Below are 27,301 nucleotides of genomic sequence, written 5' to 3' on the forward strand. Positions count from 1 at the left end.
GTATTATTTTATTTAATCACCATGGTACTGCTATGAGGAAGGCAGTCTTATTATCCCTATTTTTCAGATGAGGGGAGTACCTTGTCCAAGGTCATACCTCTGGTAAATGGTAGAGCTGGGATTTGAACCCAGACTTTCTGACTCTAGAGATGGTGCCGAAACTATTTCATGATCTATATTCACACACATTAAATATAGCATGTATGATACACTGTATGCAGTACATATGAAATAGACATACAGACAAGATATCTAATTTACATACATCAAGGAGATATCCCTGACCCATGTTTACGCAGTCTAAACAAACTGAGTCAGTCTGAAGGCATGCAGATGATCCAATTCATTTGTGTGCAATATATATGATATTGCTAACAAATCTGCTATGATAAAGGCAGCAGGTAAATATCCTTTAACATCTGTTCAGGGTGCAGGGAAAGAACATGAAAGTGCTTCTTAAAATGGTGGGCAATTATCTGAATTATAAGAATTTGTAATGCCCTATACATGCACCTCAAGTTCACATCCAACTGCATGTTAGGCTCAAGTAAAACAGAAATAACAAACAGTATTGGTCAAAGAGCTGATTTGCTCACACGTTCTTCTTTTTATCATTCACTCTTCAGTTGTACCAGGGGAATTCAGAGGAATTTAGAAAGGACTATTAGAATACAAAAGGAGGAGCAAAGAACTTTGTTTGACAAAAGTTCAGAAAGGTTTCACACAGGCGTGTGACCTGGAATTTAAAGGGCAGCTGCAGGTTTGCCATTGTGTAACAGCAACTCAGAGGGAACAGCATAAGCAAAGGAAAGGAAGTGTGCAGTCACTGGTGGTTTTAAAGCCAGAGTGTGACAAAAATTACTGGAACAAAATAAAGGATTGATAGAGCTGATAAGAGATTGGAGGCAGGGAGACCATTCTGGAGGTTGCAGCTTAATTCAGATGAGAGATAATCAGTTCACACTTATACACTCAATGAACACGTTCAATGATGAAAGGAACAGGTATATACTTCAAATGCATCAACACAGAAGGAAAACAACATCATTTCTCTAACCTATAATAAATAATGTTAATTTGGCATATTAGTATCATGTTAAGAAAAACACAAGTAAAGCAGATTTGGACAAAATGGGAACAATGGTAGTTAATCAAAGAGTTTATAAAAGTAAAACAGATTTTGCTTTTTATAAAAGCAAAACAGATTTTGCTGAGAAAAAGAGGAAATAAGAATATATATTAACACAACACTGGAAATCAACTATACTTCAATAAAAACAATTTTTTAGTTAAAAAAATATACATATATGTTATATTTTCCTAAACACACTCTATTCTGTAATGATATAAAAGACAGTAGAGGAAATTGGGTAGATGAAGTGGATGGGAACAAAACCTTTCGATGTAGAAGCATTCCACTGTTTTGCGTTTTTAAAATGTGAATAGACTGCCTATTTGAAAAAAATAAAATAAATGGAAAAAAGTAAGGATAACACATTTGTTATCCCTAATGGTGCTATGGTAAGGGAGAATTATATTTAATATAACATATGCATTTATACTCACTGTGATTTGTAATAAGTAAAATCATGATACTGCCAAGTATTTATTACCAAAGTGAACAATTCACTACCTTGGAACAAGGGAGCCATAGTTTAAGCTGGAAATTCAAAGTCAAATGAAGAAGAATTCACACTAAGAAAATGTCTTACAGCAAAAATTGGAGAGTTAAAATTGCCCTGCTGATTACGGAAGAGCAGAGAGAATGCTAAAGTTTCAGAGCAAAAGAGATGGTTTAGAGAATCCAAAAATAAACCCAACCAGCTAAAGGAAGGGGAGAGATGACAGAGAAGATTTTAGGGTACTAAAAAGGAGACAACAGGCCCAAAATGGAGTCACTTGTGCTAACCCCCACATCAACAAACCAAGACTTGATACCTAACCTAACTGCAGTTTCAGCCTCTCCTAGGAATGTAATCTTAACCAGTCCTGTCTGGAATTTCCTGGCCAACACTAGTGAGGTAACCCACCAGAGAGACCGCTGCCTTCTCCCAAGGGAAGGTAACCGTGCCTGAAATAATCCTTTCTTTTCTTTATGACTTCCTTGTCCCTCCTTTTTTCTCCTTTTAAAATGTTTTCTTTCCTGCAGCATTTTGTAGCTCCTTTCTATTTGCTAGATGGGATTCTGCCGATTCATGAATTGTTGAATAAAGTAAATTTGATCTTTAAACTTAGTTGAATTTTTTAACAGATTTGATAGCAGTAATAGGACTGAAGGAAACTTCCAATAACTTTGGGAATGAGAAACACAGGTGTGGCACCTGTAAACCCTTTTGAGTTCTCTCTCTCACTGCTTCTGAGGACTGCTGGTAACTTGCTCTCAGTTCTGAGCTCTGCTCTCTTTACACTGAGCTCCCAATCTAATTGGCTTTCCAATACAGGGCAGGTTAGCTGGATCCGGCAGATGATTCTGCCTGGAGCTCAAGCCCCTAGCCTTTATTTCAGACCACAATAGTCAATTAATTGGTGGAAGCCCCCAGGCCTTGATTCTGTCCCAAGATCCATGTGGGAACTATTAGTTCTCCATGTATGTGGAGCCCCTAGTCCTCAGTCTCCATTTGTTGAGGTCTGCTGGTTCAATTCTTTCCCCAGGCCAAGGTCCCGTGGCAGGAATTGTTGGTGGTATACATGAGACCTTTACTTGGCTGGGACACAGCAAAATCCTTTGGTTACTGCCAATTTGTTAAGGTGCATGTGTGTGTTTATCTTGTTTTCTGTAGATAAAAGCTACCACTAATAGGAATCTCAGAAACCAAAAAGCCACAAAAATTCGTGGGCATGGGTGAAGCACTTAAAAGCTGATAAAGTACTCTCCACCTAACTCAAGGACTCCCATGTTCAAATAAGCTGGTCATGGAACAGGTTAGCTTGACACTAGGTCATCCACCGACCTCAAGAAGATTTCCGTGCAACAAGGTTCACTGTAAAACACCACACAATCCCCAAGCCCACAGCACATCCTTCTTAGATATTGATCTGGCTCCCTAAAACCCAAAACGGCTTAGCTGAAAGAAATGGGTTCCTTAAAATTCAAAGAGTTAAGCACTCCACCTTCTGGTATACTTGCTTATTTTACATCTAAGAACTATGGTCCTGGAAGCTATTAATATCTATAAAAATGGCAAAGTGTTACTAAAGATGACCTACAATTAGAATGGCCATTATGAGGAATGTTCCAATTATATAAGATCATTTAAGAAGTGCACATAGGGCTTCCCTGGTGGTGCAGTGGTTGAGAATCTGCCTGCCAATGCAGGGGACACAGGTTCGAGCCCTGGTCTGGGAAGATCCCACATGCCACGGAGCAACTGGGCCCGTGAGCCACAACTATTGAGCCTGCGCATCTGGAGCTTGTGCTCCGCAACAAGAGAGGCCATGACAGTGAGAGGCCTGTGCACCGCGATGAAGAGTGGCCCCCGCTCGCTGCAACTAGAGAAAGCCCACGCACAGAAACGAAGACCCAACACAGCCAAAAAAAGAAGTGCACTTAAAAGCAAGGGGTCCCCACTCCCCACCTCCAAAAAAAAATGGGATACCTATTTTAATTGGCATGCAGAAGACTCCAAAAGGCTTCAAAATTCCAAAATAGCTTCAATGAAAGATTCATTGCAAAAAGGCTAATGAAAAATTAAAGACACAAGAAGTACCTAAAACAAGAGACAATAAGACTGACATAACTACTACTGCTCCCCTCTATCCTCTTTTTTTTTTTTTGGCCATGCTGCACATGTGGGATTTTAGTTCCCCAACGAGGGATCAAACCCCAGGCCCTCAGCAGTGAGAGCACAGAGTCCTAACCACCAGGGAACTCCCAATCCTCTTTTATATGAGTACCCACTCCAGTAATCCTGTCTAAATTGCTTTTCCACTCTGAAGAGACTAGAAGATCACAAACAAATGTCTGACATGTTAGTGGTCGTGCAGTGAAACCATCAGGACCCTGTGGGACTCCTGGGCATGGAAGCCTTTCTGTGTCCCCTGTTTCTTGTTTGTAGGGAATAGACTCCAGCCTCTATGACCTTCCCTGGGTTCCAAAGGGCAGATTTGAACAGTTGCTAAGTAGGGAAGGGAGGGCTACAGAGAAAAGGGAGGAGCAGTCAAGAAACAATAGTGCAGCCTTGGGACAGAGTGCTGATTCTGCATCAAGGGATACACATACAACATCTTTGAGCTCTTCTACGGAACTAAAGACTCCAACAACTGGAAGACGAACTGCCTGATGAAGCAATCCTCATTCCAGAGAGAAGCTCACGGTTTGACAGCCTTGAGAACCAGAGAAGCTCATCAGGAGACCATCTGAGGCCAGATTAAAGGAGTGCAGGCCCCACACACACCCTGCTCCTATCAGCAACTCCACCCTTGAACCACTGCTATAAAAGTCCTCACCAAATCCTCCCAGGTTAGGACACACAGTTTTTCAGGGCACAAGCCTGCTGTGGCCCCCTTTGCCTGGCAAAGCAATACAGCTGTTCTCTTCTACTTCACCCCACACTCTGTCTCCAAGATTCGCTTCAGCACTAGTGCACAGAGGCTGAGTTTCCAGCATCAATAGACACCCTCATATCTACCCTCAAAGGAGGGCCCCTGAATGAGCCCCTCCCAGAATTGATGAGATTCTGAGGGATTTTCTTATAAACTGCTACATTATTCCCTTAAATAGCTAAGGAAAACTAAATTAAAATTCATGAAAAACCTTGCCAAATTCTGGTAGACACTAGAGCTACACCCTCTATTTTAAACCTCACTTGGAGCCTGTAGGTGGGATCCTGGGAAAACTGGCAGAAGCCCACAAAGGGAGAAAATTCTTACCAGAGTCAGCTCTCCTGGGTCTCTGTCTGTAGTACCCAATAAAGAGAGGAAAATAAAATATTTTTTGCACCCTTTTCTGCAATACCTCTTAAGTCTAAGGGGTTGTTCAATACTGCCAGAAATATTTACTGCTTGTCCACAACGAAAACTGACAAGATAGTTAAAAGATTTTTTTATTAAGTAGCTCTGCAGTCAACAGTTGGTCAAAAATTGGAAGCTGATATTCAGAGGCTGATGGGAATTTTTTTTACGTCTCCTCCCTTAAACTAAAATTAAACTATGCACTCAGGGGAAGAAAAACCCTCTAAAGCCTCTGTGAAAGGATTTACTAAAACATTCCAAAGGCAAACAGCTCTAAATCCAGAACACAGAAATCTTGTGGTTCCCACCTTAGTTAGAAATCTTCTCCCTGATATTTTTTTTAAAAAAAGCAAATTAAGGATAATGTAGTTGGATGGGTGGCTCAAACTATAATGTCATTTAGGCTGCAACCCAATTCTTTGAGGAATTGAGAGCAACTGTCCTTATCTTACAAATCTTTGCAAAACTAGAAACTAGCTGTAGAGGCAGTTCAAAGTCCACCTATTCCTTTTACCAGTCCTAAAACCTCCCCTATTCAGAAGGCCTGTAAGTATTGTAGAAATTCTGGCCTTATAGGAAGAAACCAAAGTCCTTGGAGGAACTTGCATTCTTTCCCTGTACCTTTGAGATGTAAATGTTCTACAAACTTTAGGGAGGTAATTCTTTTTCTTTTTTAAGGGAGGTAATTCTTATCAGAAGATGAACAAAAGGGAAAAGGTCATTTGAAACTTAGGTGGACAAAAAAATTTTTAAGTGTCTTCCCCACAAATACAGTAAAAAGCTTCAGCCATCTGAGCAGGTAAACTTAACTTATTCCATCTACCAGAAAACTTAAATCCAACTTTTTTTTTATAACTAGTGAAATTTTTTTTATTACTGTACCTGATTCACAGCAGTAATTTAAAAATGGAACCCAAAAGGTCTCTGTTTATGACTGTCAGTTTATGTGTGTCTATGTATGTGTTGCAGATGTATTGAATTTTCCACTTCTGGATGGTATTGCCAAAATTAATTTGTAAAAGAGCTCTATGTAAGTGGTTTTAAAAGATTAAGTGCTTATATAAATTAAGTAAATTGAATCCAGTAGTCCCCCTTTATCTGTGGATTCACTTTCCATGGTTTCAGTTACCCACAGTCAACCTCAGTCTGAAAATATTAAATGAAAAATGCCAGAAATAAATAAGTCATACATTTTAAATTGTTTGCTATTCTGAGTAGTGTGATGAAATTTCTTGCCACCCACTCCACCCCATCATGGAATTCCCCAACCATCAACATCATCATAGCTCAACGATCCAGGATCAGATCCTCCATCTGATATATCATCAGAAGGTCAATAGCAGCCTACCACTACATCACAAGGCCTACATCACTCACCTCACTTCAGTTCATCACATAGGCATTTTAATCATCTCACATCATCACAAGAAGAGGAAGGGTGAGTAGAGTACAATAAGACATTTAGAGAGAGAGAGAAAGTGAGAGAGAGATACCACATTCACATAACTTTTATTATAATATATTGTTATAATTGTTCATTAGTTATTGTTGTTAACCTCTAATTAAATTTTATCATAGGTATATATGTATAGGAAAAACCATAGTATACATAGGAATTCAGGACTATCCGTGGTTTCAGGCATCCACTGAGAGTCTTGGAACATATCCCCAACAGAAAAAAGGGGATTACTACAGATGTAAATGGGATAAAAATTTTTCAGTAAACTTTTTTTTTTTTTTTTTTTGCGGTACGCAGGCCTCTCACCGTTGTGGCCTCTCCCATTGCAGAGCAAGGCTCTGGACGCGCAGGCTCAGCGGCCATGGCTCACGAGCCCAGCCGCTCCGCAGCACGTGGGATCTTCCCAGACCGGGGCACAAACCCGCATCCCCTGCATCATCAGGCAGACGCCCAACCACTGCGCCACCAGGGAAGCCCTTTCAGTAAACTTTTAAAATAGTTTCTCTAAAATCTTTTTGGTAACCTAAAACCTTAAAGTTTTGCTAAATTAAAGTAAATGATGGATAGTCATTGAATATCCAGATCATTTCCAAATAAGATAAAATACTAAAACATTAATTACTGAACACAGGTTTACCACTTTTGGCCTTTTTATTTTTTTACAGAGAAACTAAAGATATTTGGATACATTAATAAACGTGTTTTGTGCCACACTGAGAAATTTACTACGGAAAAGCATATGTTTCTAGACATTGTAAAAAATATTAATTTGTCAAGCCAAACAATTGTTTACTTTTTTTCACTAAAAAGGTTGTTTAGGGTTAAAAATTAAATATATATTACATAAATATGTTTATAATATATATATGTGTATATATATATATATATAAAATTAAAGTTACTAGAAATAATAAGGAAACATTTCCATATGCAAGGAAAGTAGGATGTGTGTTTTCAGTAAAAGAAGGTATGAGGAATGGAGAGGAATTTTTGTTGATGAAAATGAAACTAATTTTGTCCTGTAGTGAGACTGGTTACTTCAGAATGGGAAAGAAGAAAACGTAAGACCAAACTGTAGAAGGTTTGTGGGAAAGGAAGCTTGGGAAAGGAATTTTATGTGTGGTCAAGCAGGCTAAAATTAGAATGAATTTATTTAAGTGGGAAAAAAATGAGTTTTAATATCAAAAGTACATCAGTGCAAAATCAGAATTGATTTTCTCTCTGTTAAAAGAACAAGTGATTTTGAATTACTGGTCTGCTCTTAGTAAGAGATTGTAAAAGGTTGTTATTTACCTTTAAGTAATCTGCCTAGAAAGGAAGTATTTTGTGCTTTACCAAAATAATTTCCTGTAACAACTATTTAACTTTCTATATTTGCCTGTGTAGTCTTCAATTGTCACTTTGGTTAAATGGGTAACTAAATGTTGTTTCACAGTGACCTATGATCCTATTTGACCAAGTGTTTTTAAACCTTTTGATATTTTTGACAAACTTCCCCCAAATCAAATCCCAAATGAAATCTTTCTGACCTCAAACTAATTTTGAGATTTTCCAGAGGGCTCCTGGGACACATCTCAAAAGATTTGTTCCCTCTTCTTATAAAAGGAGAGATCTTAAACTAATTAGGCTTCTTTGATGTGTTAAATTACATGGGAAGTATTGTCAAATAAAAGTAATACTAAGCCCTCTCTATTTTGTATTTGTATAGGTATATACGTGTTCCAGAGCTGTGTGAAATTCCTAGAGATGTGATATGTCCAGGTATAATGTTATCAGTCATAATTAATATTAACGTAAACTGGTGTATATCACAGAAATAACTACATTTCTTTATCAAATGAAATCTCATCAGATCTTGAACGGGCATTTTTAAGTCTTTGTCATTTACAGAGACTTACTCTCTTAGATGCTTCTGCAAAAGTGTTCTTACAAAAGTGCTTCATCTTCAAGGAGGTTCATGGAAAGGATTTTAACAAGTGCATGTTTCTGATAACATAAAGGTCATAAAACTGAACTGGATTCAAGCAGAACAAATATCAATTATTGTACATGGGACTAAATGAACTGAGGAGGAGAATGATTATAATTTTTTAATGATTTTTTTTTTGTTTGAAAAATTGCCAGTTCCTTAATGGTTTTTTTTTTTTCCAGATTTAAGGAAACCTTTTTTCCTAAGTTATCGATGACATACAGCAATTTGGTAAAGTATACCTTTGTAAACAAAGACAAAACATTTACTTTTCTCCCTACCTGATCCCTCCAGAAACTCTCTGGAAACTCTTCTGTATTCTTTGCACAGCAATACAGTTAGTTATTTGCAAAGGTCAATAAGAATCTGTTCTTCTTGTAACAGAACACATTGGAAACATTGGCTATATTACCAAAGCTCTGACTGAAATGTCATATTTGAGAGAGATGTACACAGACTCAGATATGATCTGACAGCTTTAAGGAACTAAGGTTAACTTAATAAAGCCAATAAAGCCCCTTAAAAAAATTGGCCTGGTACTCTGCTTACAGGGTTCCTGGCAGCCTTACCCAGTGAGTAAGGAAGGTCATTTCCGGGCAGGCCCAGGAACCTCAGGTTATTTTTGGGACCTTATGAAGAGAGGAATTCACCCAAACTATAGGTATTGTAGGTAAAAACTGATGGCACGTCCTTGGCTTGGCTTTCTGGCCTCAGAGGCTTTTAAGAGTTCAATCTGAGATTCCTTATGAAAAGTTCCTGCAAAGCAGTTTTAAAAAGTACTCATACAATACAATCACTATTCTTGCTGCACTTATGTAAATAATCAGGTCAATTTTAAAGCAAACAAATTAGTTTAACTGCAATTATCTTTTGCTTTAAAAAAATGGAAGTAACTGTAGAGAGAAAAATGTTTGTACTTTTGTAGATATTAGATTCTAGTGCTATTATTTTTCTTTGAGGTTTTGTTATATTCCTGTAAACTGGACTGGATACTGAATTCTTCTAGTTCCCTTCAAATAACTAGCCACAGTTCTCCAAACTTATGTTTCCAATTTTCTCCCACCCTTCTGATTTGGAATCACTAAGAACAAAGACGGTCCTTGAGTCTCCTTAGAAGGGACGATATCAGATCCTCTTCACTACTTAGATGGCAGCCAAACTTCAGAGACTTAGGTACACATCTCACAGCTGAAGAAGTCTCCACCTGACATGTGGTCCTGTACACCAGCTGGAGACCTCAAAATCAAACTGACTAGTTGGAGAAGTAGCTGACACTGAGGTAGACTGCTTCCTCCTGAGACCCCAGATCAAGACTTCAATTAAATATGAAACCTTTTTCTTCTCTTTTTCTTTCCTTTACTCTGTCTGGCATTGATCCAGAAAGACAATACAGTCATCTGAATCTCTCAGGCCATTGCTAAGGGAGGTAACCTCTGTAATTAAGAACTTTTTATTTCAGGTTAGGATATTTACTTCCCAAATGCACTGAAAACTTAAATGACTCATGGTTTCAATGGGCAAATGCAACAATCCCTGCAAATGAATCCATGAACAGCACCACTTTAGTGGAAGTGGTTTGTGCCCCAACAGTATTTATCTTTGTCTGTGGTGGTTATCATTCTCCTCGGGCGTATGGATGCCTAGATGGCTGGCGCATAACAGGGCAATGCCTCTTGAGTTATCTAACTGTGCCCCTAACTATTTACAAACAAACTGAGACACTTCATTGGACAACTCCCCTGAATTTATATTGCAGAGTTAGAAAAGTCCAGGAGGCTTTCTTGGTTCACGATTCACATTCCATAGCAGGGCCCTACTCCCAGGGTTAAGAGTAAATGTAAATGAAACTATAACCAGGAATCTCTCCTTAACTCTTGAAAATACTGCAAAATCGACAAAGACAGTAGCTGCCCAACAAAATTCCTTAGATTCTCTGGCCAAAGTTGTCCTTTTTTTTTTTTTTTTTTGCAGTATGCAGGCCTCTCACTGTTGTGGACTCTCCCGTTGCGGAGCACAGGCTCCGGATGTGCAGGCTCAGCGGCCATGGCTCACGGGCCCAGCCGCTCCGTGGCATGTGGGATCTTCCCAGATCGGGGCACGAACCCGTGTCCCCTGCATCAGCAGGCGGACCCTCAACCACTGCGCCACCAGGGAAGTCCCCAGAGTCGTTCTTGATAGTAGAATAGCCTTTGATTATCTTTTAGCTGAACAAGGGAGTGTCTGTGCTGTGGCCAACACTACATGCTGAACCTGGATTAACATTCTGGGCAAGTGGAAACTCAGTTAACCAAGATCACTGAGCAAGCCACCTGGCTTAAAAAAATGACTCCTTCAGCAGGGTCTTTCTTTGACTTATTTGATTTTGATTGGTTTGAGTCTGGGGGACTATGGCTCCGAACTGCCCTCCAAACATTGGAAATTATTCTACTTATAACAGTCATAGTAGTCTCCCTGGTGCATTGTATTCTCTCAAAAGCTTTAAATGTATGTTTGCAGATGACCTCCCTAAAACTGGAATGCCAGGAAAGAAAGGAAGAAAATGACTGACTAAAACAATTGTGAGCCTGAAGTCATGACCTGTGAATACCACAGAGATTCAATAGCAAAAAAAAGAATCATGACCTGTGAACACCACACAGAGGATCAGTAAAAGCTATAAGAACTAAACGATAGAGAGGTAGCTGAGAGTGGTGCTAATGCCTTAAATTTTGATCACATCTCTCACTTGGGCTGAAAGTCTGATCAAAAGGAGAGAATTGTGAAAAAAGGGACAACAGGCCCAAAATGGAGTCACTTGTACTAAGCCCCACATCCGCAAACCAAGACCTGATACCTAACCTAACTGCAGTTTCAGCCTCTCCTAGGAATGTAATCTTAACCAGTCCTGTCTGGAATTTCCTAGCGAACACTAGTGAGGTAATCCACCTGATAGACCCCTGCCTTCTCCCAAAGGAAGGTGACCTTGCCTGAAATAATCCTTTCTTTATGACTTCCTTGTCCCACACCCTTTCTGCCTTTAAAAACCTCTTCTTTCTGCAGTTCTTTGGAGCTCCTTTCTATTTGCTAAATGGGATGCTGCCAATCCATGAATTGTGGAATAAAGTCAATTTGATCTTTACATTTACTCAGTTGAATTTTGTTTTATAACAAGGGTGAAAGTTATCAGATACTATTCCTAATAAAATTTTTAAAAGTAAAAAGAGAAGGTAATCATAAAGAGACATGAAAAAACCCATGGATAATGTCAAATGCACTTGAACCAAAGAGCACTAACTATTGAGTTTAACACAAATCCAGCCTGTTATACACTTTCTTTCAAAGGATCAAGGGGTTTTAAAATTAAAATACATACTGTAAGTGTGAGTTTTTTGTGCCTTGCAATAGTTCTACTGTCTGCCTCTTGGCACAGGAAACTTTGGAGGGACCCATCATCTGTTTCAAGTCACCAGCATTTCCAGAATGGGAAGGACTTCGGGGCATGCCTACTTCAACAAAAGCATCATTACAACCTGCAGAAGAGGAGAGAAAAAAGCAAAAATCCAGACATCACCTTACTATCAACAATCACCTACAATGGAAACAAATCAGAATCCAATTCTATGGAGACAAAAGCATAACAGCTTTCAGCTACAGAGAAGATGCCTTAAATTCAGGCTACCTCAAAAACTCATGATGAAATTTGAAGACCCTCCTGTTTCTTTAAAGATTGTTAAGGATGAAGGTGTTATTAAAAGAAATACTCTACTTGGGAAAAAATTACACACACACACACACACAAACACACACACACACACACTTTGTAAGTTAATGCTTTCCTGCTGCACAATTACATTCACTTTAATCTAGGAAGGTCCAATGTAATGGGAAAGTGGTTCTTTCTATGGCAAAGTGCTCTTTCACCATGTTCTTTGGAATTTCATTCAAGATACTGTCTCTCTGCAGTCTTGAGGCAGGGTGAATCATGACTAGCTAGAAAAACCCACTCCAAATCACTGCACAGACTTTCTACAATCCCCTTTATCCAATCAACAGAGCAGGCTGAAGTTCAGAAGGAAAGATACCTTCTGCAGGGTTTGATTTGGGAGGTGCCTGCTCAGATGCAGTTGTTTGTCTGGATGGATCACCATGATTCGCACTCAGCACTTTTTCTCCAAGTGATGAAGTGGATATTGCACCATATTTTATATTCGGAGACTGAAATAATAATAGAAAACAACACAGAGATATGGTCACAATTCTAAAATTCATCTCAGGTGAAAGTTTAAACGCGTTACCAGTGGCTTATCTCTTACAAACAGCATAGATCACATGATTCTTGCTGAAGGGCATTACCTGTGTGTGTCCATTTAATGAAGCAGAGATTTTTTTGCTTTCTGTCTGCATACTGTTGATATGGACATCAACAGGAGTCAAGCCAGGAGGGGGAGATGGAGCTGTGTGCCCGTAGGTGGGCACTCCAGACAACAAAATATTGGTTAATGTGGCTTGGGCAGTAGATGGAATCATAAGGTGTGGTATAGCAGAAAAACCTACAACAGCATTTCATGAAGACAGACATTAGACAGGAATAAACTCAGAATCAAGAAGCATTATTTTATTATTTTCAGTAACAACAAAAAAAGTCATTTTTGTTGCTGCAAACTGAGAATTCAATTTTGATACCTCTCTGTTAACAGGTTTAACACATTACTATAAAAACATAGAAGAAGTATTAAAATGGAACAACATTTTAGAGAGTATTTAGTCCAAGCTCTTCACTGTACAAATGAGGAAACTAGCTAGATTTAGCATGTGCATATGACTACCAAGCAAACTTGTCAAACTAGAACGTGCATTTCCTAATTACCAGGTCAGTGACCCTCGTGTGCTTTTGTCACTGCTCCCTGCACATCATGCTCTTTTTCCTGATCTGCTTGTCACGTTTGAAGATTACATATTACTTTTATGAAAATCTCACTGCTTTATTATGCTTCATTTTAGTTGATTTACACTTTGGAGAATTTGTTTGGCTGCAGTGTTCTTTGAACCATAGTTCTTCCCTACGGAAACGGAACCACTAGTAAATTTTACTGAAAAACTGATTAATACCTAAGAATACACACCCTTGATTGTACTTAAATAATACTGACCTGTGGCACTTGAAGTACTAGCAAGTGGAGGTGCCCACAATGTGGGGCTAGGGGTACCAGAACTCGGACTTTGCAAAGGACTGACTGAGCTATTAAGAGCATTCAAAAGTGAGTTCGGGGTTGTCGAAGTATTGAGAGATAAGGCAGTGGGTCCCAAAAGACCTGTAATGAATGAATGTAAAGTCAATATACATAAGCTCAAGATTTAAAAATACAGATGGCATCAATACTGCCATTTGGAATGCACATTCATATAATCTGATATTTTCCAAATATAAGATATGAGTGACAGATTACCTTCTTTCAAATATTCACGTGAAATATTGCATGATACAACTCCAACACAGGACCCCACTTGCCCACAAACAGAAATGGAAGAGAGATATGCCCAGACCAGGACAGTAGTCAGGGGCCTGGAGCACCAGTCAGTTGCTTCATAATCACTTCAACTAGCCAGGATGAACAAAATTGTGCTCACGTGGAGACCCATTTTGTATTTCTCTGCATAATTCACTTGTCATCTGCTTCCAAACAAACTCTTTTTAAACCACTTGCAATTAGCAGTGACTAGGGGGACGTTTTCCTGCAACAGAATATCTCCCTTCGGTCCATTTGCAGAGGCTGGCCCACCTGGAACAGTTTTCATACCGTGTATGACTGTCCATACATGACGTCTTTGGGTCCATCTCAATGCGTATGAAGACTTTTCTCAGAAAAAAGAATTGTTTTTCTGCTTTTTGCTTGTTTTAAGGATTTAATGTTTGATTTAGTAATGAAATTTCCCTTCGGGCATTTCAAATATGTTCTAAAGTGAAATGTGAGTTTGTATAAATAAGTTCCCAGGAATACTTAAAGCATTAAGTATTAGAGGCTAGAGATAGCCATGAAAACATCTTAAAATTAAATCACTCCGATCTTTGCTCACTTTTTTTCTCTCTAGTGCAGGAAGAACTCAGTTCCTGCTAAGTTGCCTGATTGGCGTTTCCTGACTCACATGCATTGCTGTGTTATTACAACTCTGCTCAGAATCTCCAGTGGAAAGGACAACTTTGGGAGATTAGGGGCCAAGGGGGAAAATCTGTCTTTACTTGTAATGGTGTCTGGGCAGGGATACTTGGAATCTTAATCATATTATAACCATATTACATTTTTAAAAAGCAAGAATAGCTATTAAAAATTTTAAAGACTGCTGAGAGTATTTTTTTCTGTCTCACCACTGAACGTGGTAGAATGATCTGCGAGGGTTATTGCATTAACTTTTTATATAATGGCTACTGAAAAATGTGCAAAAAAGTAGTGAACCTAGAATAACTGTAATATAGCAATGAACTTCATCCTACAAGATGGGAGTCCGTAAATGAGGCAATACATATCACACCATGCCTATTAAGTGGCTCACCCTGCTTTCTTAAAGAACTAAAGCACCAAGATGATGTTGTTCTTTCATCTTTCTCTTCTTCACCTTAGATATAAATGCAGGTTGGTTTGCTTCCCATGGTGGCCGCAGGCTAGATCTCCTTTGTGTTTGGGCAAGGCAGGCCTAACCACTAGGACTGAGGGTTCTGCTTCCTTTCTCCTCCCCCCTCCCCACCCCTCATGCAGGTCTGCAATTACTTTTTGAAAAGCAAACTGGATAATCTTCATCTCTAGGGACTAATGGTAATATTGCAAATGCAAGAGAGAACAAACACATAAATTATAGTCAGCCGGCTCACTTCACTCTCAATGGCATTCTTAATTTAGAAGAACAAACACAGCCACTGAAAATACAACAGCCAGACCTTGATTATTTATGCCAAAATCAAAAGAATCTGGGAAACAGAAATCCATAGAGTCTAACAAAAAAATCAAAATGGATTGATTCGAGTTTTGTTGCTTTTCACCTGATCATAGGGCCTGAAGAGGAAAAAAACAGCCTTTAAAATGTAGCCCCAAACAGTAGAAAGAAAGGAAACTGGAAAAGCAATCCCCCAGTGGCTGAGAAGGGCTATAATAATAAATTTTATACCTAGTCCAGTGAGTCCGAGGCCTGCGGAAGCTAAGATATCCAGGCTGGGACATGCCAGGCCGGCAGGGCATGATGCTGGGGATGGACTGGTTGCTATGGTAACCCCACTGCTTTCAAGTCCGAGGAGACATTTCCTTGCTTCATACATATTTAACGCATTTCGCTCAACACTTTTCACAATCACAGACTATGAAAACACACAATGAGAAAGAAAAAAGTGACATGCAAGTAGTCTACAATGAATTGGGGAGGGGGCTGAGAAATGAATATGGTAATAAGAATTCCACTCAGGGAATGGATGAATGATGATTTAAAATCAACTGCAAATTCTAACCACATAGTTCCTAAGTTTACTCCTCTTGGTAAAACCATAAAATGTTAGTTACCATTTATTGGGTGTGTCCTGTGTCCCAGGCACTGTGATGGAAGCTGCACATATATTCTAATTCCTGCAAAACCTCATGGGGTGGAATTATTATTCAGATTCAGTGAGGACAAGGGCCTCACCCAAGGTCACAGCACAGCTGTGGAGGAGCAGCTAGAGGACTGGAACTTGGGTCCTCTGTCTCTACAGCCCATTCTCGTTTATAACCTCTTGTCTCTACATTAAAGCTTTCCCCCCTTTATCTCATCTTTACAAAACAAATCAAACGTCACCATATACAGACTGCATAATAATAGTCACTTACATTTGACATTTACAGTCTACTAGTTAACTAATGGACCTTGAGGCACCACTCTCCCTCACTGATGACATATCTGTGGCAAAGTTTATAGTGAAATAAATTTCCAAACAATAAATCTTCTTTTTTTCTTCAATGGACTCATCTGGAAAATTGGAAATGTGAACCCAAGGGGGAAAGCCTCCAGTGGACAATAAAGAAAATGTGTGGCCGAGACGGCAGTTAAAGCAGTAGTCAGCCTCGGGGCCTGTGAGGCGTAATTAAACAGCCCTGGGATGCTGCTGCAAGGTTTCAGGGTTCTCACTTAAAATCTCTTTTCCCCTGACCTCTGCTCACTTCTTGCTGAACTCCAGAAATCTTCCTGTGCCTGTCCATCTTTACATGCAAAGTCTCTTCTGACTGTATCTTTTCGTTCTGGTACGTACAGTGACTCTAGTCAACTCAAATTAGTAAAGTACAAAGCTTCACAATACATAAAATTAATGTTCTATTCTCTAACTTTAAGCTCAATATATCAAGTTCATTTAGACTCAATCCTATCTTCTCCTTTAAAGTTTTCTTTTGAAGAACGCATGATTCTTTTTCTTATGTTGGACACTAAATACCACATTATTTACATACAGACAAAATTGTATATAGTAATACATGTTATACATATACCATATGCATATATGATAAAATTCAGTTTAGGAATTTTAAAAATGCAAGGCACAACCGTTTGGTGTTTTACCTACTATAATTAAAAATATAGGGCCTCCCTGGTGGCGCAGTGGTTGAGAGTCCGCCTGCCGATGCAGGGGATACGGGTTCGTGCCCCGGTCTGGGAGGATCCCATATGCCGCGGAGCAGCTGGGCCCGTGAACCATGGCCGCTGGGCCTGCGCATCCGGAGCCTGTGCTCCGCAACGGGAGAGGCCACAACAGTGAGAGGCCCGCATACCGCAAAAAGAAAAAAAAAAAAAAAAAAAAAAAAAAAAAAAAAAAATATATACATAAACGTTAACATTTAGTACATGTTATTATGCAACTTGCTTTTTTTGTTTGTTTGTTTGTTTTTTTGCGATAAGCGGGCCTCTCACTGTTGTGGCCTCTCCCGTTGCGGAGCACAGGCTCTGGACGCGCAGGCCCAGCGGCCATGGCCGACGGGCCCAGCTGCTCTGCGGCATGTGGGATCCTCCCGGACCGGGGCACGAACCCATGTCCCCTGCATCAGCAGGTGGACTCTCAACCACTGTGCCACCAGGGAAGCCCTTTTTTTTTTTTTTTTAACTTTTGGCTGCGTTGGGTCTTTGTTGCTGTGCACGGGCTTTCTCTAGTTGCAAGGAGCAGGGGTTACTCTTTGTTGAGGTACACGGGCTTCTCATTGCGGTGGCTTCTCTTGTTGCGGAGCATGGGCTCTAGCCGTGCGGGCTTCAGTAGTTGTGGCTCATGGGCTCTAGAGCACAGGCTCAGTAGTTGTGGCGCACGGGCTTAGTTGCTCCACGGCATGTGGGATCTTCCCGGACCAGGGCTCAAACTCGTGTCCCCTGCATTGGCAGGCAGACTCTTAACCACTGCGCCACCAGGGAAGTCCACAACTTGCTTTTTTTATTCAACACCATTCTTGTCCTTTGGCTTCTGATACAAAGGTTTCTTCGGCATGTATAAGTAGAAGTAGTATTGCTGAGGGTAGGGTATCCGTGTTTTCAGTGTGAGCAGATGATCACAAGTTGCTTTTCAAAGTGGCTGTGTCAACTTACATGCTTTAATGTAGGAACACTCCTCTTTCCTCAAACTCGCACTAGCACTTAATAACGCCAGAATTATCCCATTAAACTTTGCAGCATCTTAGAGGAGAAGTTCCAAGAAGGCTGAACTGGGGATACTTCATTATTTAAAGTATATACGACAGACAATGGCGCTTATTCTTTAAATCTCCAGGGCTAGCACAGTGGCTCACAATTAGTTAAGTAAACTAAGTATTTTTTTAATTGCCTTGGATATGTACACATACACATATGCACATAACACAACATTTAGCCTTACCAACTCTCCGGCAAGTTAGTAACGTTTAAAGTTACCAGATTGCAAATTAATAAGAAAATGTTTTCTCTTTCCTTCCCATATATGTAATTAAAATAATGGTCACAAATGGACTCCAAAAACCAACACATATATAAAAAAAAATCAATAATGAATGCTGTTACAAATTTACATTTATATAAAATAACTAAATATGATATATAACTATGTACATTATATAGAATATTTAGTTCCATGTATATGCAAATACACATTTATATGAAAATAACACTATACAGAATGTGAGGTGATACATGGTTCTCTTTGCGCCCAGACTCTGAACCAACCTTGCTCGGCTGTTTTGGCTTTGGTTTAATACTGATGAAGACGTCGAGCTGTTCCATCAACTGAGCAATGAACTGTGGATCAACTTCAATTTCTTCCTTCATATCAAACATTAGCACAAGAGGAAGACAACCCTAGGAAATGTCACAATGGAAAGGGTGAGAGGTAAAAAAGTTACTCATTTAAACATCCAATAATTTAACATGCCTACAGATAATACAATCTTTTATAGATTTAAAGAGTAAACCAAAGTATTAAAGCTAAATTATATACCTTCACATAGCTTAGAAAGCTGGTGTGCAAATAATGTTGAGGGGTAGAAACAATTTTTTGGATGACAAAAACATGTGTCTTATGTTTATTTTTGGCCCTGAATTCTTTATCTACTCTCCACCTTGGAAAATTCCTCCATTCTCTGACTTCAGTTTTGTTAGTGACACCAGAAACTAGATTCTCAGCCACATCAAGTATACTAATCTTGTGCCCTGGCTCAAAGACTTACAGTGGAGGCTTTTTATTGTCTCCTGAATGAAATCTAAACATGTATCAGCCTTTAAAAACCTCTACATTCCAGCTCGGCTTTGCTGGTGCAATCACAGGTTTATGTGTACATGTCTGCCCCTTCCTCCAGGCTAGACCAGCCTCTTGACTATCTTTTAAATAGGTTCTGACATTGGTCTCTTAACTCATCAAAAGGCTTCTTTGCCAACCCAATTCCTACTTCTCTTCTGACACAACTCAAACCTTACCTCCTTCCTGGAGTAAAATGCTACTATCACCCCTTCTTTTCACTATCTTACTCTTTAGCATGGCAGAGTTTAGCACTTTTTTTCTCTGATGCTGTCTTCCTGGCCCTTAATCTACTTAGTATAGGAACCAGATCCCATACATTTTTAAGATGTACAGATTGATGGATTTGTATATAATTATCTGAAGAAGTTACTATCAAACATACTAGAATTAAAATGAAATCACCATGTTCCATTTCTCTTCTGGATAATTGATGTTTGTAAGGACACTGCTATAAAAAAAATGGTGAGGGTATTTAAAATGTAAGTTAAAGACATTTAATTTATCTCTCCCTCACGTCTTTCAGTATTGTTTAATAATAATAATATGTCTCACTGCACACCTGTATTTTTGGCAGGTGTGATCAAAGTATGAATATGAATTCGTAACTGTGCTGATCACTTGAAAAGTTTACTAACTCAAAATAATATCTAAAGAACTTGAAAAGCGCAAAAAAGAAAATATGAAGAGTAATCATAATAATCTTTGAATACAAATATGCTCTCTAACTAGCCGTATATTAAAAGTAGCCTAAGTAAGCCTGGCTTTTAAGAAAATTAAAAATTAATTTCTTAAAATTATATATCATAATCCTTAATGATTATAACAAGTTCTCATCTGTCAGAGGAATGGAATCAACAATACAAATCTGGATCTTCTGAAAGTTTCTCAAGAACAGATTCTTCAAGTTAATAATAGCAAATGTCACACCTGAAGCTTATGGATTCAAATGTCACTAAAGGTCTAGCCTGAACAGGAGAATATAATGGTGTTTTTAATAAGAATACTTGTGAGTCCACAGTATGTCAGTCCATTTTGTTACTATACATCAATCTACACACTGGGGTTTTAAATGAATATAGTAAGGATATAAATATTGAAAATTGTAAACTGGAAGCAGTAGTAAATTATCTGTTATTTTTCTTCAATGCATGACACTCAAATTCATGGCTTAAACAGCATTTTTAAAACTGTATCAGAGATTTATGAAATGTTCAAACGTTTCATGCTACCAAAATTTATATCTTTGAGGGTAAAATTTTCAATGTGTTAATTTTTAACTTTTCTGTTTAAACAGAAGACTTTTTTGGCAAATGCAAACTAATACTACACGTCAAATACAAATAACCACCTTCAAACTAATATTACACATCAAATAAAAATAACCACCTTCCACAAAATACAGCCAGTTATTTCAGTGTAACCTCTTCTGTTGCGTAGTGTAAGTTAAAAAAATACTAAAAGGAGGGCTTCCCTGGTGGCGCAGTGGTTGAGAGTCCGCCTGCCGATGCAGGGGACACGGGTTCGTGCCCCGATCCCGGAAGATCCCACATGCCGCGGAGCGGCTGGGCCCGCGAGCCATGGCCGCGGAGCCTGTGTGTCCGGAGCCTGTGCTCCGCAACGGGAGAGGCCACAGCAGTGAGAGGCCCGCGTACAGCAAAAAAAAAAAAAAAAAAAAAAAAAAAAAAAAAATACTAAAAGGAACTTACTCACCTATCTAATGAAATTAAGTCTGTGAGGCACTATGTACCTTATTCTTTTATTTCCTTTTACCAAGTAAGTTGCTTATTTGACCAGGATTCCAAAGTGCTTCCATAAATACCACATTTGTACAGTATGGGCAGCAACAAACACTGTACCCAAAGAGGTAAAAAAAAAAAAAAAAATCGTACCATTAACTTCAGTAAACCTACCATGAGATATTGCCTTGCAAGACAGACAGACTCAATGGTGCCCTGGAGGTAGACGGTGGATTTCTTTTGTGGATTACTGGGATCGGGAAAGTGGATCTGAGCACCCGTTCTCTGCATGATATGTTTGATGTTGCTTCCATTTCGACCCATCATAAAGAGATGATGCTGAGCTGCGATATCTAGTTGCGTGCTCACAGGGATAGCTGATGCCAAGCTCCCGGCGAGATGTTCCAATAGCATGGCAGTTCCTTCCTAGGAGAAAAGGGTGGGAAAGAAGTAGGCCTATACAGTAACCGTCCACGTTGAAGGGAAAGATTCTACTGCACTTCTGACAGCCATGGAGAAACTCAACACATTCTAAGAACCAGAATGTACTATGAGAAAAAATTCTGGAAAACAAATTACTTTTAAAATCCTTTAAAAATAAAACTTGCATGATTTCTACACCTACAATGTTCGGAATTACCTAAACCACTTACCTTCACAGCATTTGTGTTATTCTGAGACCCTCGTACTATCACAGTAGCACCATACATTCGGGACCGCTGTTTAAATGACACTGAAATGTTGTACGTTTGTGATATGTGCTGAATAGAGGGGGAATTAGGATCGGGCACTGGTTGAAGAATTCCAGCAATCGGCAGCTCAAACATCAGCACCAAAGGAAGCAGCTCCTACAATGAAATTACACAACCCAGGGCAGATAGTTAAGTCATTGTACATTTAGAGATGTGTGTAGTTCATTCATTCTTTTCTGAAGATGGAATTTTAAAACATAATGCTTTTAATACAGCCACAAGCTTCGGTAGACTATATAAACTTTTTTAAATGAAAGGAGCCTTTTGTGAAACCTGAGAGTTTGTAACTTAAGCTGCCTGTGGCATTTTTCCTCAGGTGTCTTTTTGATCATTTCAAAATCATCAGAGAAATCAAGCCAGATAAAATCCAGAACGTCTCTAAGAAACACCTCCGATACATTAATACAATTTCTGTCACTATTTCCTACATGTTGAACATATGATTTGGTTATAAATTGATAAATTATGGTAATTTTATTGCCTTAGAGTGCAGACATCGCTGACACTGATTTACAGTACTAAAGGTAATAAATAGTTACCCGAATTCTAACTCGGGCCGATTCTACTCCTGCCGGTTGTCCTGCTATAGATACCTGCAAAAGAAGAAAACACAGAGTTAGATTTATTGTACTTGAACCCACATCTGCTTTCCCAGTTATCTACACCCTCACTACTCAAAGTGCCGTCCAGGATAAAACAGCTTCGCCTATCTGGGAGTTTGTTAAAGATGAGGGATCTCAGGCACCAACCCAGAGCTACTTAATCAGAATTTGGATTTTAACAGGCTCTGGTGATGTGTGTCAACTGATCAACGTCACCTCCTGGACTTACCTAAAACCTCCTAGCCCCCATAAGCCCATCCTGCCCTCTTCACAATTTCTCGTGTTCACTGCATTTTCTCCCTTTTTATAAAAACTCTCTGAATACGAGATGGATATCAACGTGCAATGATAGTGCCGCACTAAGTTCTCAAAATAATGAACTACTTCCATGCTAGTTGGCAAAAAGACTGCTGCTCCGGGCTTCCCTGGTGGCGCAGTGGTTGAGAGTCCGCCTGCCGGTGCAGGGGACACGGGTTCGTGCCCCGGTCCGGGAGGATCCCACATGCCGCGGAGCGGCTGGGCCCGTGAGCCATGGCCGCTGGGCCTGCGTGTCCGGAGCCTGTGCTCCGCAACGGGAGAGGCCACGGCAGTGAGAGGCCCGCGTACCGCAAAAAAAAAAAAAAAAAAACCTGCTGCTCCAACAGCCCTCTCCTGGGATCTCCTGGTCTTTCCTATGATCCATCAACTAAAGAGAATTACTCCTGGCGTTAGGGCAAGGGGGTGGGGCTCCAGGACAGTGCTCTCTCATGGGCCATGCCCATGCCGTATCAGCCATCAAATATTTTGATTACTGCTCTTGCTTTTTATCATGGCTTCCTATCTAGTTCTTTATGTATGTGTCCCACTGTCACCATTAGTCCCCACAGAGAAAAAACTATATCATATTCATCTTTGTGGCCAACATAGTTCCTATATTGTGATTAGAGGAGAGAAAACTTCCAAATAACACAAAGAACACCAGCTGTTCTTCAAGTACTGACAGGGTTTTCATGTTAGACAGGTGAGTTCTATTTGTTTCCAAACACAAGAATGAGAAAAAAATGTGTATAAAACAGAGCCATAATTCAGTCAATGTGAGGAAGTCAGACACTCATACATTGCCTCTCAGAAGGTGATCCAGTGTAGCCTGGAGGACCACTTGTGCAATGCTGCAGACAGAATCCCAGCTATTAATAGGTGCTTGGACTAGGCAAGCTTTCAGGTCCTTTCCTAACTCACATGCCTTCCGAGCCTTTCGTAGGGACTTCGTTTTATATTGCCACGATAACCTTCCCTCTCTTCTACAAACCATTTAGAGATCAAGGATTTATGGCCCATCTACAACTCATCTCTTTAAAAAAAGAAGAGCACCTTCAGTCTCCTTGGAGAGGGACATACAATCCATACTCAATGCCATCTTCATGATTACTCTTTTGCTCTCATCTCCCAAAAAAGTTATGCATACAGAAAATTCAAGCTTTAATTTGTCCCATAAAAATTCATGTGAAAAGACAAAGCACCTGGTTGCTTTTTTCTGCTTGATTATTCCTGTTGGAATCTGGAAAGTGGATGTGGCATCCTGTTTCTTCCATCACCTTCTTAATATTGTTGCCACCTTTGCCGATTACATGAGAATGTTCTGTATGTGAAACATCCATCTTCAAGGTGACCCGATTGCTCTACATGGAAATAATGTATTATTTCTTGATTCATGAAAAAGGAAGGAACAACTCCTAAAGAACACTTTTCCCCCAAAGGAATAGGATTAACAAAAAGTGACCCAGTGGGAAAGCTTACGGATTTCTTAATAAGATCTTAATCTATAAATTTTTCAATTTCTATCTATTTCTCCTTGGCTAATAAAAAAGAAAATTTTCCTTTAAAGACAGATTTGTCAGAAAAAATAGAAAGATATACTTTTTACCAAGATAATTTTTGGGACAGTAGTATTTAAGTAAAATTAGGTATAATTACAAAAAAATTACTCGTTTTTCCTTTAATAGATATTATTCATGAAACAGAATTCAAATAACTAAAAACAGATGAAAACAATTACAAGAGTGAATACATGTATGTTAGTAGAAATGTTGAACAATGATAGAAAACTAGAAATAACAATAAAATTCAAAACGGAATAAAAAAGTATTTACAAACATTTCACAAATTCTCTATCACTGTATGCCAAATTTTACAAAATAGATAATTATTCTTGCCGGTAGGAGTAAGAGTGAGGAAGATACCACAAAGTATGCATCTCTAGCAGTAAAATGGCTTAAGTAAACCAATACGGAGTATAAGATTTGTTATTTACATTAAAGCAAAATGTAAAATTCTAAAACATAATGAATAATTACAGTCAGACTGGAATCCATGTATTTAATTTGGGAAAATGCAGTGCTGTAAAATTATAAAGACTGACATGAAATGTCTTCTCATTTTTAAAATTGATATTGAAATTCTTCAGTCCTTACAAAGTAAAATTAAAAGTCAAATACGACAAGATGTTAAAAATATCAATAGGTTTACATTTTCTGAATTCTTAAATTTTAGACTTATATCCTTTAAATACTTTGGTTTTTAAACTTAGTTCTTCTTTTAGTTTAACCTCTAAAAAGAGAAAAAAAGATATCCTTTTTCGGATGTCCTAAAATATTTAATAATTATAAGGTGAATATTTCTTAAAAATTAAAAAAACAACAACAAACAGGAAAGGAAATAAAGAGGAAGAGATCAGAAACCATTTCAGTGAAATACCAGGTGGCAAAACATAGTGGTTAAGAGCCAGACAGCCTGGATTTGAATCCCACCTCCCCACTTTTCAGCTATTGGATCCTGTGCAAATTCCCTAATATCTCTGTGCTGATAGTTATAAGGATTAAACCAATTAATATGTGTAAAGGGTGTAGCTAAGTGCCTGGCATAAAGTAAGTGATTTTGGCGTGTTTATTAAAATAAATTCTCACAAACCAGTATACATTTTTACATATTGTAATTTCTCTATTGTCTCTCTCTACATGTACTTGTAGAGAGACAGAATGTTCAAGACAAATTGTCAAATTTCATGCCATCACACACACAGAACTATACAGAAGATTATTCTGGTTTTCTACTGATATCATAAAGGCAAATATGCTAATTCTTGCAATCTTTATTACTTGCCCTATACTAATCCGGGTCAATATTTTTTAATATATATATATATATATATATATATATGGGGGGGAGAGAATATTATTCAATTACCCAGCATGAGAGAACCTATTCAAATTTTAAACAGATTTTTAATCCACTGTAGAATCACACGTGCTTATTTCAAAACCCACCATTACTTTCTCCTGGTTTTTCTTCTCCAAATGGTTCTTTCACAACAGCATGAAGTAGCCCTTGCAGAGACAAGGTTCTGACATCTGAGTGTCCTTAACATTCACTTACTTTTGTGTCTAAGACAGACATGATCATTTCCTTGGCTTCCTTAACATCTTCTTTCTTTCCAGAAACCTTAATATGGGGATCTATAAGAAATCAAAAACAGAGGACTCATATGAAACTCCCAGGCTCTGTTTTAAAACTGCTGTTACACTATAAGAAAAGAGATTACATAATAAATTTAATATTCAATTCATTCCAGGTGTGTTGTCACTGTAATAAAAACAGGAATATGGAAAATACCCAAACTGTGCATTTATCGATGCTTTATTTCCTTCTGAACACTGGCTAACCTATTTAAATTTAATTGCAAAATATCATATAATTATTTTTTTATTTTTATTTTTTTTTGTGGTACGCGGGCCTCTCACTACCATGGCCTCTCCCGTTGAGAAGCACAGGCTCCGGACGCGCAGGCTTAGCGGCCATGGCTCACAGGCCCAGCCGCTCCGCAGCATGTGGGATCTTCCCGGACCGGGGCACAAACCTGTGTCCCCTGCACCGGCAGGCGGACTCTCAACCACTGCGCCACCAGGGAAGCCCCACATAATTATTTTTTAAACGAGTAAAGAGTCTATAAATTCAATTTATTAATTCATCTCTTGCTACATTCCAAGCCCTGTTCTAAGGCTTGAAATGCATGGACTAATTTACTCTACACCACAGTTTTGTGAGGTTGTTTACAGAGGAAACTAAGGCACAGAGCAGTTTAGTAACTTGTCCCAGAAAACCATTCAGGCCTTGTTTATTGTAATCCAATGTCTTCCAACTCTGGATTCAAACTTTAAAACACGTGATAATTTAGAAGATATTCTTACCAGTCAAGGTTAATAGAAAAAAAAAACCTTAATCTTCATTCAGGAATATTTAATATTTTTCAGAATTAGTACTACCTGACTAAATATTTGCTATGTCTATTGCTTATTAGTGCCAGGGAATGTTGCACAGGAAAGCATTCATTCATTCAGCAAATATTTTCTGAACCTCTACTATGTACCAGGCACTATTCCAGGGGCTGGGGGATATGTTAGTGACAAAAAAAGACCCTTGTCTGCATGAAGCTTACAGTCTTGTGCAGGGAGGCAAAAATCAATCAAATAAATAAATGACCTAGTATATTAGAAGGTAAATATTATGACAAAAAGGAAAAGGAGAACAAAACGAAGGATCGAGAAGACCAGCTGTGGACGGGGCAGGGGCGTCAGGCTGCACTGAGAAAGGAAGGCTTAAAGGGCAGGAGGCAGCTGGCCAAGCTCTGATCTTCCAGGAGTAGGAGACATCAGAGCCATCGCCTGCGTGGGGACGTGCCTCTCGGGTTCTCTCTTGAATCAGGTTTTCAAGTCTCCCCAACAATCTGAGTGTTTTATTACCCCACAGGTCAGACTGAGAGAGACCAAGACCATCCTGGGGGGTAAGCTGAACATTCTATGCGATTAGCTTTAGTGAGAAAGCTGAATAACAGAGAATGCATCATCATCCCCACCACCATCGTTAATAACGCCAAGCTTACTGACTGCTTACAACATACTGCCTTCTCTGCTGAGTACACTTCATAGACTCAGGTCAGCGACAGAGGCAGCCAGTGTTTGCTGAGCAACTTTCACAATTAGCAAGCAGTTGTGCCTGAGTCCTTCTAAACCAGGACAAACTAGGATAAGAAAGTAAACTGACCTGGTGTAGATTTTATCGA

General features: G+C 39.0%; 1 protein-coding gene across 4 annotated transcripts in view; it reads right to left on the reverse strand.

Annotated features, from left to right (window-relative positions):
• Positions 1-27,301, reverse strand: part of BICC1 (BicC family RNA binding protein 1) — a 299,937-nt gene that overhangs the window by 25,385 nt on the left and 247,251 nt on the right. For all 4 annotated transcript variants that reach the window (XM_082634831.1, XM_082634830.1, XM_082634833.1 and 1 more), the window contains 11 exons: positions 25,618-25,697; positions 23,706-23,864; positions 22,144-22,197; positions 21,506-21,700; positions 21,027-21,278; positions 18,546-18,677; positions 15,516-15,702; positions 13,508-13,669; positions 12,711-12,907; positions 12,440-12,572; positions 11,731-11,887 (listed from right to left, as the gene is read on the reverse strand). In XM_082634831.1, coding sequence (XP_082490957.1) covers positions 11,731-11,887; positions 12,440-12,572; positions 12,711-12,907; positions 13,508-13,669; positions 15,516-15,702; positions 18,546-18,677; positions 21,027-21,278; positions 21,506-21,700; positions 22,144-22,197; positions 23,706-23,864; positions 25,618-25,697 — 1,708 coding nt within the window. The remainder of the gene's footprint in view (positions 1-11,730; positions 11,888-12,439; positions 12,573-12,710; positions 12,908-13,507; positions 13,670-15,515; positions 15,703-18,545; positions 18,678-21,026; positions 21,279-21,505; positions 21,701-22,143; positions 22,198-23,705; positions 23,865-25,617; positions 25,698-27,301) is intronic.

This window comes from Mesoplodon mirus, assembly GCF_964341445.2.
Source record: "Mesoplodon mirus genome assembly, chromosome: 2".
Taxonomy (NCBI): Eukaryota; Metazoa; Chordata; class Mammalia; order Artiodactyla; family Ziphiidae; genus Mesoplodon; species Mesoplodon mirus.